Source organism: Daphnia magna, linkage group LG6 (assembly GCF_020631705.1).
Source record: "Daphnia magna isolate NIES linkage group LG6, ASM2063170v1.1, whole genome shotgun sequence".
NCBI lineage: Eukaryota > Metazoa > Arthropoda > Branchiopoda > Diplostraca > Daphniidae > Daphnia > Daphnia magna.
The window spans coordinates 4,910,377-4,927,259 of NC_059187.1; the positions used below are offsets into that span (position 1 = coordinate 4,910,377).

Genomic DNA, 16,883 nt, shown 5'->3' on the forward strand with positions numbered 1-16,883 from the left:
TCCAGATGGGGTTGGGCTGAATTGCGAGATGGTGCAACTCAGCATCCGCTGAAGGTCTATCACGCTGCAGTCGGGGTCGTAATCGGGGATCGAATTTAAGTTGCAACCAATCGATTAATGCAAAGACATAATCGAACTAGTTATATACCCCGATTGCCCCAGTTTCAACCCTGATTATGCTGCATTCTACCCGCTGGCCCTCATTTCTACCCCGAAATCACTGAGTTGCCATCTTTGAAAATAGCATTGGTGCTTGGAAGGCTACCCAGATTTTTGCCCTGCTCTGGTTGACAAAGGGTTCCTCCGATTGTCCCTCAAATGATATTTTTCGTGGCGGGCGGGGCGGGGACCCCGTTTAGGGCAAATCGGGGTGAATCCCTATACAAAGCAAGACACTAACAAGATTTTAAACATCTGTCAAAAAATGGTAACGCTGGATATAAAACTGGTTATAAAATTTCTTTTCAAGTGTTTTTTCTTGTGCCATAGGCAAAAGTTGTAGCAGACAGCCAGAAAAACGGGAAGAAGGGAAGGAGTATAAGATCTAAAGTGACTCTTTCGGCTTATCGGAACGTCTTTCCAATACTGTTGCTGGACGAAAGTGAAATGCTGCAAGATACGTAGTGCTAAAAGAAGAATAACGACACAAAGCAGTAGATCTCACAATTTCGTAGTGCATTGTCTCGCTGATTCCACCTATTGTAAGATCTATTGCGCAGTATTTATTTTCCTTTAGCACACACACACCCGCACAGAATGAGGGCAGAGACAACTCTAAGCTCTTAACACAAAACACACAGGTATTTTGTATCAACTCTGCTTGCTGGGGATGATAGCCGTGGGCTTGATGCCGTTTGCACACGCTATGGTTGAAAGTGGCACAGCCAATGGTGGCACGCCACGGTCGAACGTTTCTTAGCCGGCGATGGTGGCTTTGCGTTTCTTGTAGTACTTTCTCTTTTCTACATACTACGTTCGCCTCAAACTTTACCGTTATTCTGGAGAAAACATACTGGTTACAACATTTTAAAAATAATAATTTTTAAGAAATTCAAATTTTATCCAATAAATATAATTAAAAAATGAATTTCTCGTTTGTTGCAAATATAATGGAATAACGAACATAGGGGAACTTTGCATTGTTCCAGGGATTGTTGCAAATCATTGCCGTGTGCTGTAATTAACATATTATTTCTTGTATTTAAAAGTTTTATGATTCGTAAAAGTCAAAACAATAATTGTGTGGAATCTCAAATTGCATATTGAATAATCACGCCCCGCTATTCATTTGATTGCTGCATAAAATACTTTAAACTTTATCGTGGGTGTATTTATTTTTATTATTATTATTATTTTTTAGACGGGACAGCACAGCGATGTGATTTGGAACTCCTTTTTCCTTTTCACTGCAAAGCTGTTTGTTGTGTGCATAGTTGTGGATGAATCCAGCAACAGCTAGACATAAGAAGCAAAGTATTTACATGTACTTCTACTTGTATAGATTTTTTCGCTTTTAACTTTAATGTTTAATGTTTGTTGATTTGTTGCTGTACGGTGGAATAGAATTCATTTATCAATTTAACAGGGTTTTTATTATCGGTTTCGGTTTCGATAGCAATTTAAATGAATTTAAACAAATTAATAAATAAATTAAGGATGAGAAATAATTATACAAGTTCCTCCCTTTATTTCATTTTCTGTTGCATGGTGTACGAAATAAAAAGATGGCGAACAGTCGATTTTACATCAAACACCAATGAAGAGTTAGAGATGGTCTCAGATTTCCTTCACGATGCTTGGCAGTCAGAGCTTCCGTTAAGTTGACGAAACGTTGCCAGCTATCGGAATGATCATATCCATTTTCAAGCATATCAATAGGTGTTGAGAGACAAAATGTGCGAAGATTTGTCTTGGATGCCAGTAACTCAACAATTGAGATCAGCGAGGCTAGAGACAACTCATGCCAGGAAAGATCAAACAACGCAAGCGAAGACAGCGGACCGAGAGTTGTCCGACTTAAAACTAATAACTGTGATTCGACAAAATCATTTGAACTCAAATCTAGAATTTGAAGGCTGCTTCTTTTGCCTATCTGGTCGAGCAAAGGTATAACTTTACCCCATTGTAAACCAAGCTCATTAGCTGCTAAACTGAGGGATCGGAGCGTCCGACAATGAGCGGATTCTCCAAGGTAGCTCAGGTCATCATCGTTTAGGCGGCAAGAAGTTAAGTCCAGTAACTCGAGACCGTGTTGAAGTGGAATTAGAAGATCAGCCAAGCATCCCGCTATTTGATTATGTGCTAGACTCAATCGCTCTAAGCAACGCAAATGGCTAAAGGCAACTGACATGGATTCGACAGCTTGTGAATGGTCAGCCAGATTGAAGGCGCAGCTACCGAGATCCAAATAACTAACTGAAGAAAAATGGTCTATATGCGACGACAACGTAAGAACACTTCGTCGCTCGCATATTTCAACAAATTTCAGCCCGATGACATGTTCTGGCACTTGATCCATCAATGCTTCCAGTTTGCGTTCTTCGTGCAAATTGATTTCTAAGAAGCGAAACGTCACGGAAACTGGACTAGGCGACGGTGCAAATTCATCCTAGATACGAAGAAACACTTATGCAACATGAATTCTATTTTATGATGAAGGAAATGAATGAAGACATTACGTAGCGCTGCTGAATCCAACTCAAAATGTCATTGGATTTTTCTGAAATAGATGCGTCGATAGTAATGTTAAAAAATGGCATATCTGTCAGATGATTAAAATCAAGTGCATTTCCATTCCATACACCGATTTCTGGGCTCTTCCCCTGTTGAAAATAAGCTTCATCACAGTTTTTGTCAACTGAAGCCAAAGATGATTGGGCAGCCGACCATGCTGACACCTCTGCATTCATATCCCATGTCGAGATATCAAAGTTAGAATTTTCAAAAGTGGGCTCGCAGCTATGCAAAGAAGAAATTGCATCCGGCTCCCAATAATCGAACACATCCTTTACTTCCAACGTAACCAACGGTCGCTTTGCTGTCCAAGAATTTTTGTGTTTCATAGCTAGTTTCTTACTGCTCTGAATTTTCTTATGTAAACCGGCTAAAATACAGACATCGAGGATTTTGGTTACTCTTCTTCCAAGGCGACGAAATTCGTCCTCCCACATGAAACTCCGAATTTCTTGGGAAGTCTCAAGTGTTAGGTCTAGCACCCGAAGAGAACTTGCTTGCCCTTCATTCTCCAATGTTTTCTTCATTACAAAAAAGAAGCCATCCAGCACGTGCTTGAAGACTTTACGAAACAACTGCCTTTCCGTATCACCACCTTCTTTCTCTGGGTCTTCTGTATCGTCTGAGTCAAGAAAGGCCAGCCAGCATTGAGGACAGGTAATATTGATTATTCGAGAAAGATGAAATGCTTCAAATGGCCAGTAGGAAACCAATGAACGAAGGGCACCCCACTGTTTAGATGCAAACAGTATGCATGCCACATCAACATATAATGCAGAAGGCATATGATTATCTTGCAAAATTTTTTGAATTTCATGGCATTTACTCTTTTGCTTAAGGTATGTGATAAGGGACCGAATTGCCAACTCTTTCAAATCTGGGATAGTTGTTGTGCATTTGCTGCATTTTTTTTGTTTTTCTTTAACTTGGATAGCCCACTCAGACCACAGGGGTAGTTTGAAAGGAGTATTAGCTGTGGCTTCCATGATATTCTAAATGCACCGAAACGAAACATAAATTCATAAAATTTTGATTGTACGAAAACAGAAGTTACCCGTTCAACCAGAATCTCTATCCATAATTAACCATTAACAGTACGTTATTCTGCACTTCAACCAGGAATTAAACCAAGTGTCTGGTTTTAAACACAATATGAAAAGAAAAAAAAAGAGAAAAGACAGAAAACACGTTTGTTCTGTAAACTCACTACCTGGGTGATCGCATTTACACCATAGCCATCTACAGTAACAGCCAGGAAACGGGGTATCTCTCTGTGTATTTGCGAACTTGCGTCCTCCCACCCACCCACAGGCGCCTCGGGACATTTGTAGTTTTGTACCATCGTACCTAGTGAGTGCTGCGACTGGTGGCGAATTTTCAAAACGATTTCGTTCCCTTTCACAATTTCATCATAAGTTTTACACTATTCTTATATTGAGTATGAATTGAATAAATCATCTGGTAGCGCGCAGGATTGTAGATCTTAATGTCAAGCGCTCAAGCCCCTTTTCGGACGTGTTTTTGAGGGATTTAAATGTTTTGCATATCCAACTCATATTCTGCCTTTGAATAGTGTAAAACTTGTGAAAAAATTGTGCAGAGTATGAGTTGGAAATGCAAAACATTCAAATCCCTACTAACTAGAGCCTAACTCACTAGCGAATCTGGTGGGGAATCTTTGAATCCCTTACAAAACACCCACCGCTCTGGAGATAGGACGATCGTGTTCCTTTCCTATTATATCATGTTAATACGATGGGAAAACTAGAACTTCGTGCGATTCTTAATAAAAAAAATATGCACGGAATAAAAAGGGTCTTTTTTTGTTAACCACATCTAAAGTAATGGCGGCGCAAAACGGGGAAAAGGGGGAAATCGTATACAGCTGAACGCACAAATACCGTTCAGGGTATAACACTTACATGGATGCGCCACACATCACACGAAAGCAAACTCATTGATGAGTATGCCGATTTTCTTTACATAACTCTTACGGAAAGTCCGTAAAAAAATCTAAACCGGGAAGACGTTTCGCCGTAAGAGGCCATGTTAAAAAGGCTGAAAACGGCCAAGCGTATATTATTTTTGGAGGGTACTGTAGGTCCGTTAACGTGTTTAACTTAATAGTAAATTGTACTACTGGAAGAGGAGAATCACCCGAGACACATTAAATCGCACCAACCTACCCGAAAAATAGTCAATCGGTTCCATTGGATTAAAAATTCCCTATGCAACCGAGCACATGTAACACATGTAACACACTCAGTTCAGCAGAAAATATTCACCAATATGATTTCATTGGATTTCATTTTGCGTTGGACACAGGAGAAGGATTCTTCGTGTATGCCATCATCGCGTTAGCCAATATTTCTAACTGAGAAATGTTCTTTCCAAGGCTGTTGAATCGTATTTGAGGCAAAAGATAGGGTGTATTTTGGCAGCTGTCCTGACGGTGCTTCATCAACAAGGTCGGCGTTACAAGCGTGGGCAGCGAGGCAAACAGTTATTGTGATTAAATTGTCCGTTGTGTAAAAATAAACGTGCCGAAAAACAAAATGACCTAAATCAGTAATCGATTTGGTGTGCATTGTGATTTTACCTTTTTCAGTTTCAATTTCAATTCTCCACAAAGCTCAATGTGAACAGATACTGTACCCTAAATTTGGATTTGCACCGCAGTCTACAGCTCTTGGTTTCGCTCAGAACGAGTGGCGTCTTAAGGAATCGATGCTCAGTTGTCACTAGATGGCAGCGTAAGATCTCTATAGCATTTAATTTTAAAACCGAAACAAGTGGCAATAGAAAACTAACATAATAATCTGTAGTTAAAGTGAATCAAATAGCGTTCCGTAGTTTGAACGCCCAAAACCGAAAAGTCACATGACACAAAAGCGATTTCGTTATTCTCCACTGGCTCACCTGTTGATGCCTGTTGACTAACTATCCTATGAGCCTGCTTCCAATTGGAAACTTGCTTGCCCGTCTTACGTGTACTGTGTTACTGAGTACTACCCGAATAAAAGAAAAGTTTCCTATCGATTTGTTACTGTTGCTAAAAAAGATTCAATTTCCGCTTTGTCCTAACTGAGCGGAACGAGGACGAAGACCTAGCAATGCCAAGGACAAAAGCCTCTCTAAATAAAACGAACGAGTTTTTGCCTTGATTTCATTGGCATCGTCAAAATTTTTTGCCAAACATCGCTGTTAAAAATGAATAATAATAAATACAAATTTAAACATTATAAAAACGTATGAATCAGGTAAACTGTGACAGCGGTACAAATCATAATGATTTATAATGATTATAACGATCTAATCGTTCGTGAAACTGCCAAAATTTTTAAAGGGAGATTTTTGCTGACAATTCACACAAGGATCTGCCACGCTACGCTTACAAATAGATTCGATTTTTGCTGCTTGTCAGGTATCGTGTACGCAATGATCCTCTGTTTCCCACACCACCACCAATTCGCCTGTAGTGGGCATGCATGTATGTTTGTATCGATCGGGCGTGATGTGATGAATGTTGCCAGTCGACAGACACATCGAGAGGGTTTCGGTTCCGTAAAAAATGAGGCGGGATGTGGTGCCGCGATGTTGATTCTATCAGCACCATCAAACGGATCAGCTGTCACATACTGAAAACAAAAAGAGCCATCTGAATGCATCGAATGTCGAATTCCTGCAAAATGTCGGATCAAGTGACAGCAAGCGTAAAATCAAATCGAGGGAGCCAACAAGCGAATATCAGATGGAATCGAATACAAACGCATTTTGCAGATGGAAAATAAGTCTACTACGAAAACAGCCATCATGTTTTTTTTTGTTTCCAAATCATTTGAAACGAGGCTTCTAATGCCAGTTCATGAATGTGTTTCAATCGATTTTTTTGTTTCTCACGGGTATATCGTGTGTGTGTGTACACTATATGCTACCGTACACACCCAGTCCTCACTGGAAACGGTTCGTCAAACAAATCAACGCAACCAACAGCCATCAGGTTTCTAGATGCTGTCAGGACTTCTAACGATACTCCAGAAAAGAAATCGAAAGGCAATCCAATTCTGAACTTGACTCATTTGTCAGTAATACTCGGAACTGCTTGTGGTATGTATTCTTTGTTCGTGCTGTTATATCATCCAATTGTTGTTATGCTGGGCATTGGTTTAAACATCTATTTTTATTTCTAAGAAACGATTTTTTTTTCTTTCTTTCTTTTTTAATGGTGGATCCTTCTGCGCCGTCGCCGGTTCGAAGCAGACGTTAAATTACATCCAACGCGTTAGGTGGCAGCACGAGATTTCATCCCCCTTCCCCGAAACTTAGAATGGAAGAAGAAGACGAGACCAGCAAAGGGTTTTGCAGTCGTTGCGAGTGTCGTGCGCGTAGAGCTGCTCAACATCAATGGCGAGTAGTAGATTGACCGTCATCACCGCGCTCGATGGCGCCTGCCAGTACACGAACGATTCAGTCCGCCGTGGTGGGAGGACATGACGGTGAAAGTCAGTGCCATGTCATGAAATGTTAACTTGTGGGTTTTCATAGAAAACGAATAGACTATAACCAGCCACCACCATGGCTGTAGTGGGTCACAGTTGAGAGGGACCACGACGACGACGACGACAACAAGGGAGCCGTGGAACAGCCAGACTCCATTACAATCCCCCTCCCATCCCCCCGTGTACATCATCGTCGCAAGGCACTTGCATCAATGCGTGTATGTTTTCGTCGTACGTAACGAACGAAAAACAAAAACAAAAAAACATGAAACAAAACAAGACAAAGAAATGTGAGCTTCAAAATATTGAGACAGAAAATCCATACCTGACTTGTCGTCGCTAGTCCGTGTATGTGAATGTGGCTACCAGTGTCCCAGTTAATTGCAGTGAAGTTCGTTGAATAGCTCCTATCGGTACCGAGAGCAAGAAGTGCAAGAATAAAAAATAAAAAAAAACGCATACCAATATGGGTAATCTTTGCTCGAGCAACGGTGGAGATCATGACGGCAACAACTCCAATTCAGAGAGGTATAATGTAATCGGAAAAAAAAAGTGTTGGTTTTTTGTTTTGTTTTGTTTTTTATTTTGGCGTGAAGACTGTGATGTTCAGAACGTGAGAAAACGGCAAGCAAAACAGCTGGCCAAACTTGAATACGAGAGCCAGCCCTTATGCTCCTTTTCCGAACTGAATGTTTATCGGAATTCAAATGTCTAATAATAAACGGGCGCGTGACGTCAGGCCGGGCTCCTAATGCAACGAATGCAAACGAAATACAAGATACACAATTTTTTGCTTAAGCAAAAAAGAAAAAGGGAGAAAGACAGTGAAAGAAAAATCTGCTTTGTTATTATACAAATTGGGGATCTTTCAATGTTTTTATTTTCAAACGATATTCAGTTCGCCATGCTGTCGCAGCCGACCGCGCAAAAGCCGAAAGTCGTCGAAAGCTCATGGCGGCGGAGACGACGAGATTAAACAGGAGCCAATCATTGGTAACGGTAGTAACAAACCAGAATCTAGTAACGTCCTTCAACAACGACAACGTCCACAACTCGACTCGCGAGAAGAATCATCCATGGCATCAGGTAATTGTTTCCATAAGAAACGCGATCGCTTTCCACAAAACTGTTGCCATTTCCTAATATTAAGACGACTTCTCTTAATGATGACAAATTTGTGTCTTCACGTTATCCATCAGATCCACTTGTTGACTTAAAACACTTTTATTCCGTCCTGTAAGGCGAACAGTCGCTCTAAACGCTCCATAAAAAACACAAAGAAACAAAAACAAATGAATGGATGTGGTTGACTAACAAACATTTTTTGGCTGATGTTCTTCTTATTACGCCTAATTTTCAAGTGGATTCTGAAGTAATGGCACCAGTCAGCGCACAAGTAGACCTCCAGCTGGCCGTTTCCAGCAGCAGTTCAGCCGTCCAACAACAAAAACAAGCTTCGTCGTCGAAGCCTGCCGGATGCCATCCGAATCAACAAGCATTAGCAGCATTAGCGGGTTCACCCACTTCGACTAACGGTGCTAACTGCGATCCGGACGTAGTGCGCCAGTTGCCGGAAGTTATTCGCCATGTGCTGCACGGTTGTGTTGGAACCGGCGGCTACGGCACAGTTGAACGTGGAGCTCACCTGACTGTTTACGTCACGTCAGCCGATCCCGCCGGTACGTACAAACTTTGCTCTCATATCCTCCCCCACCCACTCCAGGCGCCTTCTTTCTTTAGATTAGATAATCCTACATTAAATCATTTACGGCTTGAATTACGTGTTTGCTCGCAGCATCTAGCACGGCCACGTTGTTGGATGCCGTCAACAGCAGCGATGTTCATGCCGAAATCAAAGCATTGGTCACTTCACGTGGAGCGTCGTTGCAAATCGTGTGCGATCCTTGGGGTCCATCTTCATCAACAAGACCAGCGACAACATTGATGTCATCTAGTGATGATCGGATCGGTCGGATCTCTTTGTCCAATCTTAACCGTACGCGGAAACTTTTACCTTATGATCCTTCTGCTTTATTCGTCTCTTAATTCTTCGTTGGTAGATTATATCAAAGTAGAAAACAATGCCTGCAAAAAAAAACACACAAAAAAAGGAAAAAACAAAAACAACAAACAAACAGACAAAATGGGGATGCCACTTAATTGATCCATATAATGTAGCTCCTCCCATCCCTCTCACTGCTGGTCGGTTACTATGGTTACCATTGACGCACGGCACTCTCCTCCACCCTTCATATTCGCCACTATCCTCTGTGTGTGCCCCTGCCTCTCTCCACTTTCATTTTTTTTTTTCCACCAACTGTATATTCCTTAGTGCATAGAGAGTACTGTCTTGCTTTGACTTTCTTCCATTTTTTTTTTTCCTTTCCCCTTTTTCGTTCAATTATTCGGCATATATTGATCTACGACGATGCTAGGTCTGATGGAGACGTCAAACGTCATTCCCGTCCTGGTGTTTGGCGACACGTTGGGTCGTACCTGCCTTCCGCTGAGCATCGAAGCACAAGACTTTCAGACGGCACTCGATCAAGCGCCAGATGCCGAAGATCGGATGCTTGTTGAACAATGGTATCACGCGGATCAACTGGCACAACCACCTTGTTACCGATTGCAATCTTCTCCCACGATGGTGAATATTTATAAGCAACGCCTTTGATAACTTCACTCGCATTCAACTAATTGGAATGGTTGTCATTCTGCCAGTCGGAGGACGTACAGCAGCGGTTGCTGGAATTTTTCATCACCGTCTTCAGTCAGGAACTGAGCGACGCCTATCTGAATACTTTGTTTGAACAGGTGTGACAAATAATTCAGTTGGATCAATTATGCGCGTGGTCTTAAATATTTGCCTGTTTTCCTTTTTGCCAAAAAAAGGAGGTACACAATTCTGTATGCATGAGCCAAGAATTGGCTCGACGTTGCATCTGGATCCAAGAAATGACCATTAGTAGCCCAAACACGTCCGGATCTGTTCACTCCGAGTCGTCTATAACGGAGCGAGAGAATCGACGACGGGTGAACGCCGTCCAAAAAATTCTCAAGGTTCTGAATACAACATCAGTAGCGTGTTGTTTACCATTAAGTGAATCGCTCCCTATTTGATTTTAGACGTTACTCCAAGAGAAACATGTTATCAAAACTCAAGCGGAACCATTTTCAGCTGTCACTAGTCAGCTCTCTGCAACGCTGCACTCTATCGTCGAAGAGGTACTTGTCGAAGCCGAAGCTAGAGATGTCCTGTCACGGTCGTCATTACCCAGGCTCCTTCTCGAAGAGATCAACCAACATCTTGCCTTTTGTCAGAGAGCCGCTTCGTGTAGTGTTAATAGAGAATCAGCCCTAATGGTAGTCAAAAGGTAATCGAAAAGCAATTGATTGACGCTTCGGTGACTGGTTTCAACCATTGTTTCCTCCTTGGTTAACACGCAGGTATTTGACTGGAAACGATCAACATCCTCTAGTCATTTATGGTGCTGAAGGCAGTGGTAAAACATGCCTGTCGGCAAGGGCTGCCCAACAATCTCACAGCTGGCAACAACTCGATCCGGCCTGTGCTTTAGAGATGGGTGTTCTTTTACGCTTTATCCGTTTAACACCTGAATCTAGTACGGCTCTCAGCGTACTTCATAGTCTCACCCAGCAAGTGTCGCTTCTCATCACCGGTCGCCTTCCTCGAAATCCTCATGTGAGATTTTGTTCTACATTTTGCACGACCAACTTAATTGATCACAATGGTCTGTGTACGATTTACAGACGCTTTCGGATTACCAATCGACACTCCATAGACTGATGATCGATGAGAGGTCTTGCAAGAAGCGCATGACATTCATCATAGACGGAATTGATCATTTGGCGGATTTCGAATCGGTTGTCGGTTTGCTCGGTTCTTGGTTGTCGCTCCAGTTGCCTCCCACCATCAAAGTGTTGTTGACTCTGCGAAATGGCCATCAGCTTGAAAGATTGCGTGGCCAACTACCCGAGAAGGCTTTCTATCAGGTAATGCAATTTCAGATTACACGTGTTCCTCTTTAATGCTCATCCAGAATGTTCTTCAGCTTGAGGAGCTTACGTCTAGCGAAGCGCACAACTTATTCGATGCCTGCCTCCTGCAGCACACACATCGCTCCCACAGTGATCATTTGACAGCTATGGCCGCCCAAATTAATCAGTCTCATCGACCTTTAACTGTCAAAGTATTATTTGTTTTTCAATTACTTACCAGGCCATCAGTAAACTTATAATATAATAACGGCCCTCCAGATCTTGTCGTGGCAGGCAGGGTTGGCGGAAGAGTTTCGCGGGAATGTAAGTGGTGAAATATTGCCGTGTTCGACCAACGTCATACCCAACCTAACGGCCGCAGTCCACGAATTGACTGGCCGGGATCAGGTGGGAATGATGATTGCCCTGCTCACTTCATCCCGTTACGGCATTTGTGACTACGAAATGGAGCAGCTGTGCCAACTTCATCTGTGCGAAAGAGATAAGAGCAGCTGGCCTACGTTGGCCCACTTACTGGTTCCTTTCCTTCAGCGTGTTGTAGTGGGTGGCCTCGGGTTATTGTCGTGGCGAGATGTAACCCTTCGAGAGCAAATGACAAACACATTTCTTGTTGACTGTGACGAAACGGCGATCATTCATCGGAAAATGCTAGACTACTTTTGGACCATTTGGCAAGAATCGAGAGCTTTATTGCTCAGCAGAAATTGGACTGATTTGGCCTCGCCCTCTTCTGCTATCACTAGCCTGCGGTATTGGTTATCCATTGTCCAATCTTAGCGCAAATTTGATTTTCAATTTCGACTCCTTCTTTTATTTTATTTTTATTTATTTTATTTATTTATTTTTGGCTCAGGTTAACGAGGCGAGCGCTGGACGAAATTCCGCATCATTTATCGCGACTAGATATTTCAGAATCGCAACACATGTGGAATGAAATTTGGTCGGATCCGGGCTGGTTGTTGACCAAACTAGCCACATCTGGCGTGACGCAAGTGATGGAAGATTTTGCACTCACACCAGAATTGTGCCAACCTGATTATTTCAAAGACTGGATGAATCTCATAGCACCTGCCATCGACTACGATTATCGACAACTGACAAGCCAGCTGATTGGCTGCGGGGCTCCACAATCGGGAATTTTCGAAGAGTTGTGTCGGAAGCCGCTTGTGACTTGTCTTCTTCCGAGCCATCATCTGGCGTCATCAGAGTCTGAAAAAGACGTTTGCATAAGCGCCATTTATCGATTGAATAGCGGTGAAAGACATCATGCAGCCGCCTTATCAGCTGTTCGGGACGAGTTAACTCTTTGGAATTTCAAAACTGGCCAGTGCGATAAAGGTTTGATTTATCTATTTAATAGATAAAAATTGTTGTTCGTGTTATTAAAGCCTTTTATTTGTCGACAGTCCTTGGAAACCTGCAGCATCAGCCATTGAAAGTTGCCACACTAGCCAACGACCGTTGTATCGTGTTATGCGGCCGAGAACTCTGTGTTTACGACATGAATACTGGCGAAGAAGTGCTCAAACTCAAAGGTTGTTCTTTTCCGAATAAATTTTATTTAGAGCGCATATTATGTTTTTATGGTTTGAAACTTTTTCAGGAATGATGAACCAAAAACTGCCTTTGTTTGGCCTTCATGGCGATTCGCACGTGGTATGTCTTAAGCGCTTTCTTTAACAAGACCCACTAACTGAATTGTAATTATTATTATTATTTTCAAATCAGGTGTCACTCTCTCGTAATCGAATGTATGTCAACCTCATCAGTCTGGAGAATGGTGATTGCGTCACCACGTTTAAAGTGGGTGAGGATCGCTTCCTCAACTCGTTGCTTGTATCAGACAACGGCCGTTTATTGGTATGCGGTGACGAATCGAAACGTCCCTGTTCGCTCCTTGTCTGGGATTTACAAGCTAAGAAGCTGATTTACGATTTGAAAATGAATCACCATGAGTTCATCACCCGCTTGAGCGCCATCACCGGGGATGGGACATACGTCGCTTGCGTTTGCAAAGTATTGACTTACTGTAACAAAAATAACTTTTCTTATTCTATATGTTACATGCGTAGGAGTTGGAGACTAGTGACCCCAATTTCATTGTTGTTTATGACCTGCAAAGTGGCACGCTGTTTAAAAAGTGGAAGGCTGGAGCGAACACGGTAGCCGTGAGTATTGCCTGCCAAAACAGTTGTGTCGTGACGAGTTTACAGGATGCTCGAATTCTTGTCTGGGATCTCGTGACAGGTTTGTTTCCTTTATTCCATTTTGCATTCCATTTGGTTTATTCATTTTTTGTTTTAGGTAATTGTCGGTGGAGTCTATTGGGTCATTCGGCTTCTGTAGATACACTCAATCTCGATGCCGAAGGTTGGTATTTACTCAGTTGGGACTCAGATGACAATGACCGGTCGCTAAGGCTCTGGAATCTCGCCAATGGTAGTTCAGATGTCAATAACAAACCGTGAAATAAATCATGAATCAGGATTATAATTTGTTGATTAGGGCAAGATGTGGCTACATTTACACCTGACCAGCGTACAACGGCCGCCCATGTCTCTGCAGACGGACATATTGTGTTAGTCGCTCTAGCCGGCCGTTCTGACCTTGTTCAGCTGAAATTGTCTCAAACTTCCCTGTCTTAGAAAAAGCCCTCCCCCTTGTCCCCCCCAAAAAAAAATATAATAAAACAAAACAAAAAACAAAAAAACAAAAAAACAAAAAAAGCTGTCGTCTGTCAATGTGTCAATTCTATGTGGAAAATTCCGGTTTCGCGAGTTGTTCTCATTGATGGGATGTATCGAGTCCTTCCCCTCTTTCGTGTCGGGTAGCACTCCTCCCCTAGCGTTGTAATATCCATGGTTCCTTTCCACTTTGCTTGTTCATTTTGCGAGCTCGTAGAACGTTTTTCAGCGCTGCTATGCAATATATCATCCACTGAACTGGGGGAGTGCTACAACTGAGTGAAAACTGTTTCAAATTTCCGTCTCTTCTCTTCTGTTAATACCTTGTCTCTGGTCATGTCGTTGTGTGTGCTGAAAATGTATTCCCTTCCAAATCCTCTTCAATTTCCTTATGACATGTCGTTCCAACTCAACGAGTCAACCCCTTTCTTATTTCCCACCTCTTAAACATGACGCACAAAATCAGCGAATGTTTTATATATTTTTTATTTTCCCTAGAATCCTTGAACCAGTTCTCGTCGAAGTTTCTGTTTGACATATACTTAGCTGACGGTCACTAACGATTCTGATGTTTTATGTGGTGATGCCGTTATATGGCAGAATGTGTAAATATTCTTAAATTTATCGTATTTATCTGTAATAAACCGATAACGTTTTAAACGAACTCCGGCTACTTCCTCAAGTCCATGCATTTGCCATTGGACCTTCCCGCCATTTTTTGCAAAACAGACCACCTGGTGAGATGACGCCAGAACCACTAAAGCGCAAGATGTAGGCGTTAGTCTTTTGTTTCAAGTTATTGAATGTTGATGCTAGACTTGTTAACAAAGTGAAAACGAAATTTTGGTTATTTGGTTTTATCAACTTCTAGTTAGAACAGAACAGATTCATATTACTAAAAAATGTCTGAAAACGAACATGTCGAGGAAAAGGTAAGCTTGAAATTAGCCTACAATAGTCGTATTATCTGTCTTTGCGTCCTTACTATGCCAAGTGCAACTCGTTTCCCGCCAATCCATTTTACAAGCATGGTTTTATTTCGTGTTGTGTTTTTTATTTAATAGAATGTTTCGAATGAAGAGAATGATGTAATCGAAAGCAAAAATAAAGGACAGAAAAGAAAAAGGCCTTCTGCAAAGGCAGCACCTTCAAAAAAAAAATCAAAGACAGAAGAAACACCTCTTTCAGGCAAAGAAGATGAAAGTGAATCAGAAGATGGTAATGTTACATAAGATGGTGTATCAAGTAGATTTAAAAGATTCTTATTTGGCTTAGATGAGAAAGCTCCTGTTGGTCTCTTGGATCGTTCACCAGAAGTTACAGGAACTCGTGTTCGAAAACAGGTTGAGAGGCTTAACATTAATAGTCCTGCAGCGACAGAGAGTCCTGATCGCCGTAAAAATGAACATCTGCCAGGTAAAGGAAAAAAGCTTGGAACATCACCCAAAATCTTGGCTCAGCTTCAGGTAGTTGTCCCATTAGGCTTGAGTATTTAGCATTTTTTGTAATATCTTGCTTTGTTTTTTTTAGAGTGTTAAGCACTCCGACATGACCCTTCTTCATCGACTTTTGTTCAAAAGACCAGGAACAGCTCACGAGATTAAGAAAAATATTAGAGAATTCTCTGGATATCCTTTTAACAAAGAAGATAAAGATTTTGAGAGCAGGAAACATATGCTGGAAAAGTAAAGCTACTTTTTCTATTATAGTGAAGCACAAGTGTTTATTTTGACATATTACCTGTTAGGAATACCTTGACTGACTTAAAGTTTATTTGCCAAATCCTGTGCCTTGAAAAAAGTGGAACTAAAGAGGGTATAATTGAGCGGATACTTGAATTTTGTTTGTGTCCAAATCCCAGCAGTAAACCTGTCGCAAAAAAAAATAAAAAGACAACGAAAGAGAGTAAGAAGAAGACCAATGCTAAGCAGGATGGCGACAAATCGGCAAAGAGCAGTCCAAAGAAAAATGTTACATCGACTGAAACTGTTGAAGACGATTCAAGCACCTCCGATGAAGAGGAAGAGGAGGAAAATAATTCATCTGAAAATGAAGAATTGCCCAAGCCAACACCGGTAAAGAAAGCCAACAAAAATGTCTCAACAACAAGACCAACTAAAGAGGTTACAACACCGAAAGCAACCAAAAAAGCCACAGCTAGCAAGGAAAACAAAGAAGCTCCGGCTACTAACTCGAAAAAAAAAACACCCAAGAAATCACCGAAAAAATCAGAGATTAAAATTAAACTACCGCTCATGAATAAGGGGAAAAAGAAATCAGCACCCATCGAAAGTTCCGATTCAGAAGAAGATGAAAAGTTGATTGACCCACAAGTCGACAAGAGTATTGAAGAAGAAAAGTCAATTGATATACCAGTAGACAAGGCTAAGGAAGACGAAAAGTCTATAAAAGAGCTATCGATTTTGCCTACGAAATCAAAAGCTGGTAAAGACGAAAAGTTCGTCAATGAATCGCCTAGCACCGTAAAAAGTTCTGCGATAGCAAAGTCAACCGAGCCGACGGTAAACTAACAATTTTCTATCCGCCGTCTTTGAATTAAGTATCTTTTCGTGTCTAGAATGACGAGCTGGCCAATACTATCAAACAAATTTTGAAAGGTGCAAACCTTGAAGATATGACCATGAAAAACTTGTGTCGTCAGGTGTACGATAAGTTCCCTGAATGCGAGTTGGAGAAAACAAAGAAAGATTTTATTCGATCAACCGCCCGCGAGGTGGGTTATTGTTTTCTCAGAAATTAGCTCTCTATTTGTTATAGAAAGTGTACTAATTCTACCGATCTTGAATTTTACAGATTCTTGGTGGAGAATCGTGATTACACCTAGGGACCAAGCAGGTTTATTCTTAAATTTTAATTTTGTTTCCCATCGTACTACTCTGATACATCAAAATCTTTGATAATACAAAGGTTAGAAAGATGGTATACG

The 16,883-nt window shown here is 41.5% G+C and overlaps 3 protein-coding genes across 7 annotated transcripts; 2 read left to right on the plus strand and 1 right to left on the minus strand.

Annotated features, from left to right (window-relative positions):
• Positions 1 to 1,664: 1,664 nt before the first annotated feature.
• Positions 1,665 to 4,016, minus strand: LOC116925908. 3 transcript variants are annotated; one of them, XM_045175777.1, is made up of 4 exons: positions 3,944 to 4,016; positions 3,788 to 3,868; positions 2,679 to 3,725; positions 1,665 to 2,608 (listed from the first exon to the last, which is right to left on the minus strand). In XM_045175777.1, the coding sequence occupies exons 3-4, from the start codon at positions 3,717 to 3,719 to the stop codon at positions 1,742 to 1,744; spliced, it is 1,908 nt and encodes a 635-aa protein (XP_045031712.1). In that variant the 5' UTR covers positions 3,720 to 3,725; positions 3,788 to 3,868; positions 3,944 to 4,016; the 3' UTR covers positions 1,665 to 1,741. The 3 variants fall into 3 exon arrangements, with proteins under 3 accessions (XP_045031712.1, XP_032788556.2, XP_045031713.1); XM_032932665.2 differs by having other exon boundaries at positions 3,788 to 4,015; XM_045175778.1 differs by lacking the exons at positions 3,788 to 3,868; positions 3,944 to 4,016 and having other exon boundaries at positions 2,679 to 3,464; positions 3,560 to 3,701.
• Positions 4,017 to 6,693: 2,677 nt separating this feature from the next.
• Positions 6,694 to 14,600, plus strand: LOC116925524. 2 transcript variants are annotated; one of them, XM_045175730.1, is made up of 20 exons: positions 6,694 to 6,840; positions 6,994 to 7,760; positions 8,131 to 8,318; positions 8,594 to 8,911; positions 9,028 to 9,228; positions 9,668 to 9,879; positions 9,954 to 10,046; positions 10,125 to 10,292; positions 10,359 to 10,606; positions 10,680 to 10,935; positions 11,004 to 11,246; positions 11,306 to 11,443; positions 11,511 to 12,001; positions 12,106 to 12,590; positions 12,659 to 12,787; positions 12,856 to 12,908; positions 12,981 to 13,268; positions 13,325 to 13,499; positions 13,557 to 13,691; positions 13,758 to 14,600. In XM_045175730.1, exons 2-20 carry the CDS (start codon positions 7,699 to 7,701, stop codon positions 13,895 to 13,897), a joined length of 4,023 nt encoding a protein of 1,340 aa, XP_045031665.1. In that variant the 5' UTR covers positions 6,694 to 6,840; positions 6,994 to 7,698; the 3' UTR covers positions 13,898 to 14,600. The 2 variants fall into 2 exon arrangements, with proteins under 2 accessions (XP_045031665.1, XP_045031666.1); XM_045175731.1 differs by lacking the exons at positions 6,694 to 6,840; positions 6,994 to 7,760 and adding an exon at positions 7,809 to 8,056.
• A 99-nt stretch (positions 14,601 to 14,699) lies between these two features.
• Positions 14,700 to 16,879, plus strand: LOC116925525 (protein DEK). Of its 2 annotated transcripts, none has more exons than XM_032932224.2 (7): positions 14,700 to 14,868; positions 15,001 to 15,154; positions 15,212 to 15,402; positions 15,467 to 15,621; positions 15,684 to 16,458; positions 16,515 to 16,670; positions 16,751 to 16,879. In XM_032932224.2, the coding sequence occupies exons 1-7, from the start codon at positions 14,839 to 14,841 to the stop codon at positions 16,769 to 16,771; spliced, it is 1,482 nt and encodes a 493-aa protein (XP_032788115.1). In that variant the 5' UTR covers positions 14,700 to 14,838; the 3' UTR covers positions 16,772 to 16,879. The 2 variants fall into 2 exon arrangements, with proteins under 2 accessions (XP_032788115.1, XP_032788116.1); XM_032932225.2 differs by having other exon boundaries at positions 15,221 to 15,402.
• Positions 16,880 to 16,883: the final 4 nt, after the last annotated feature.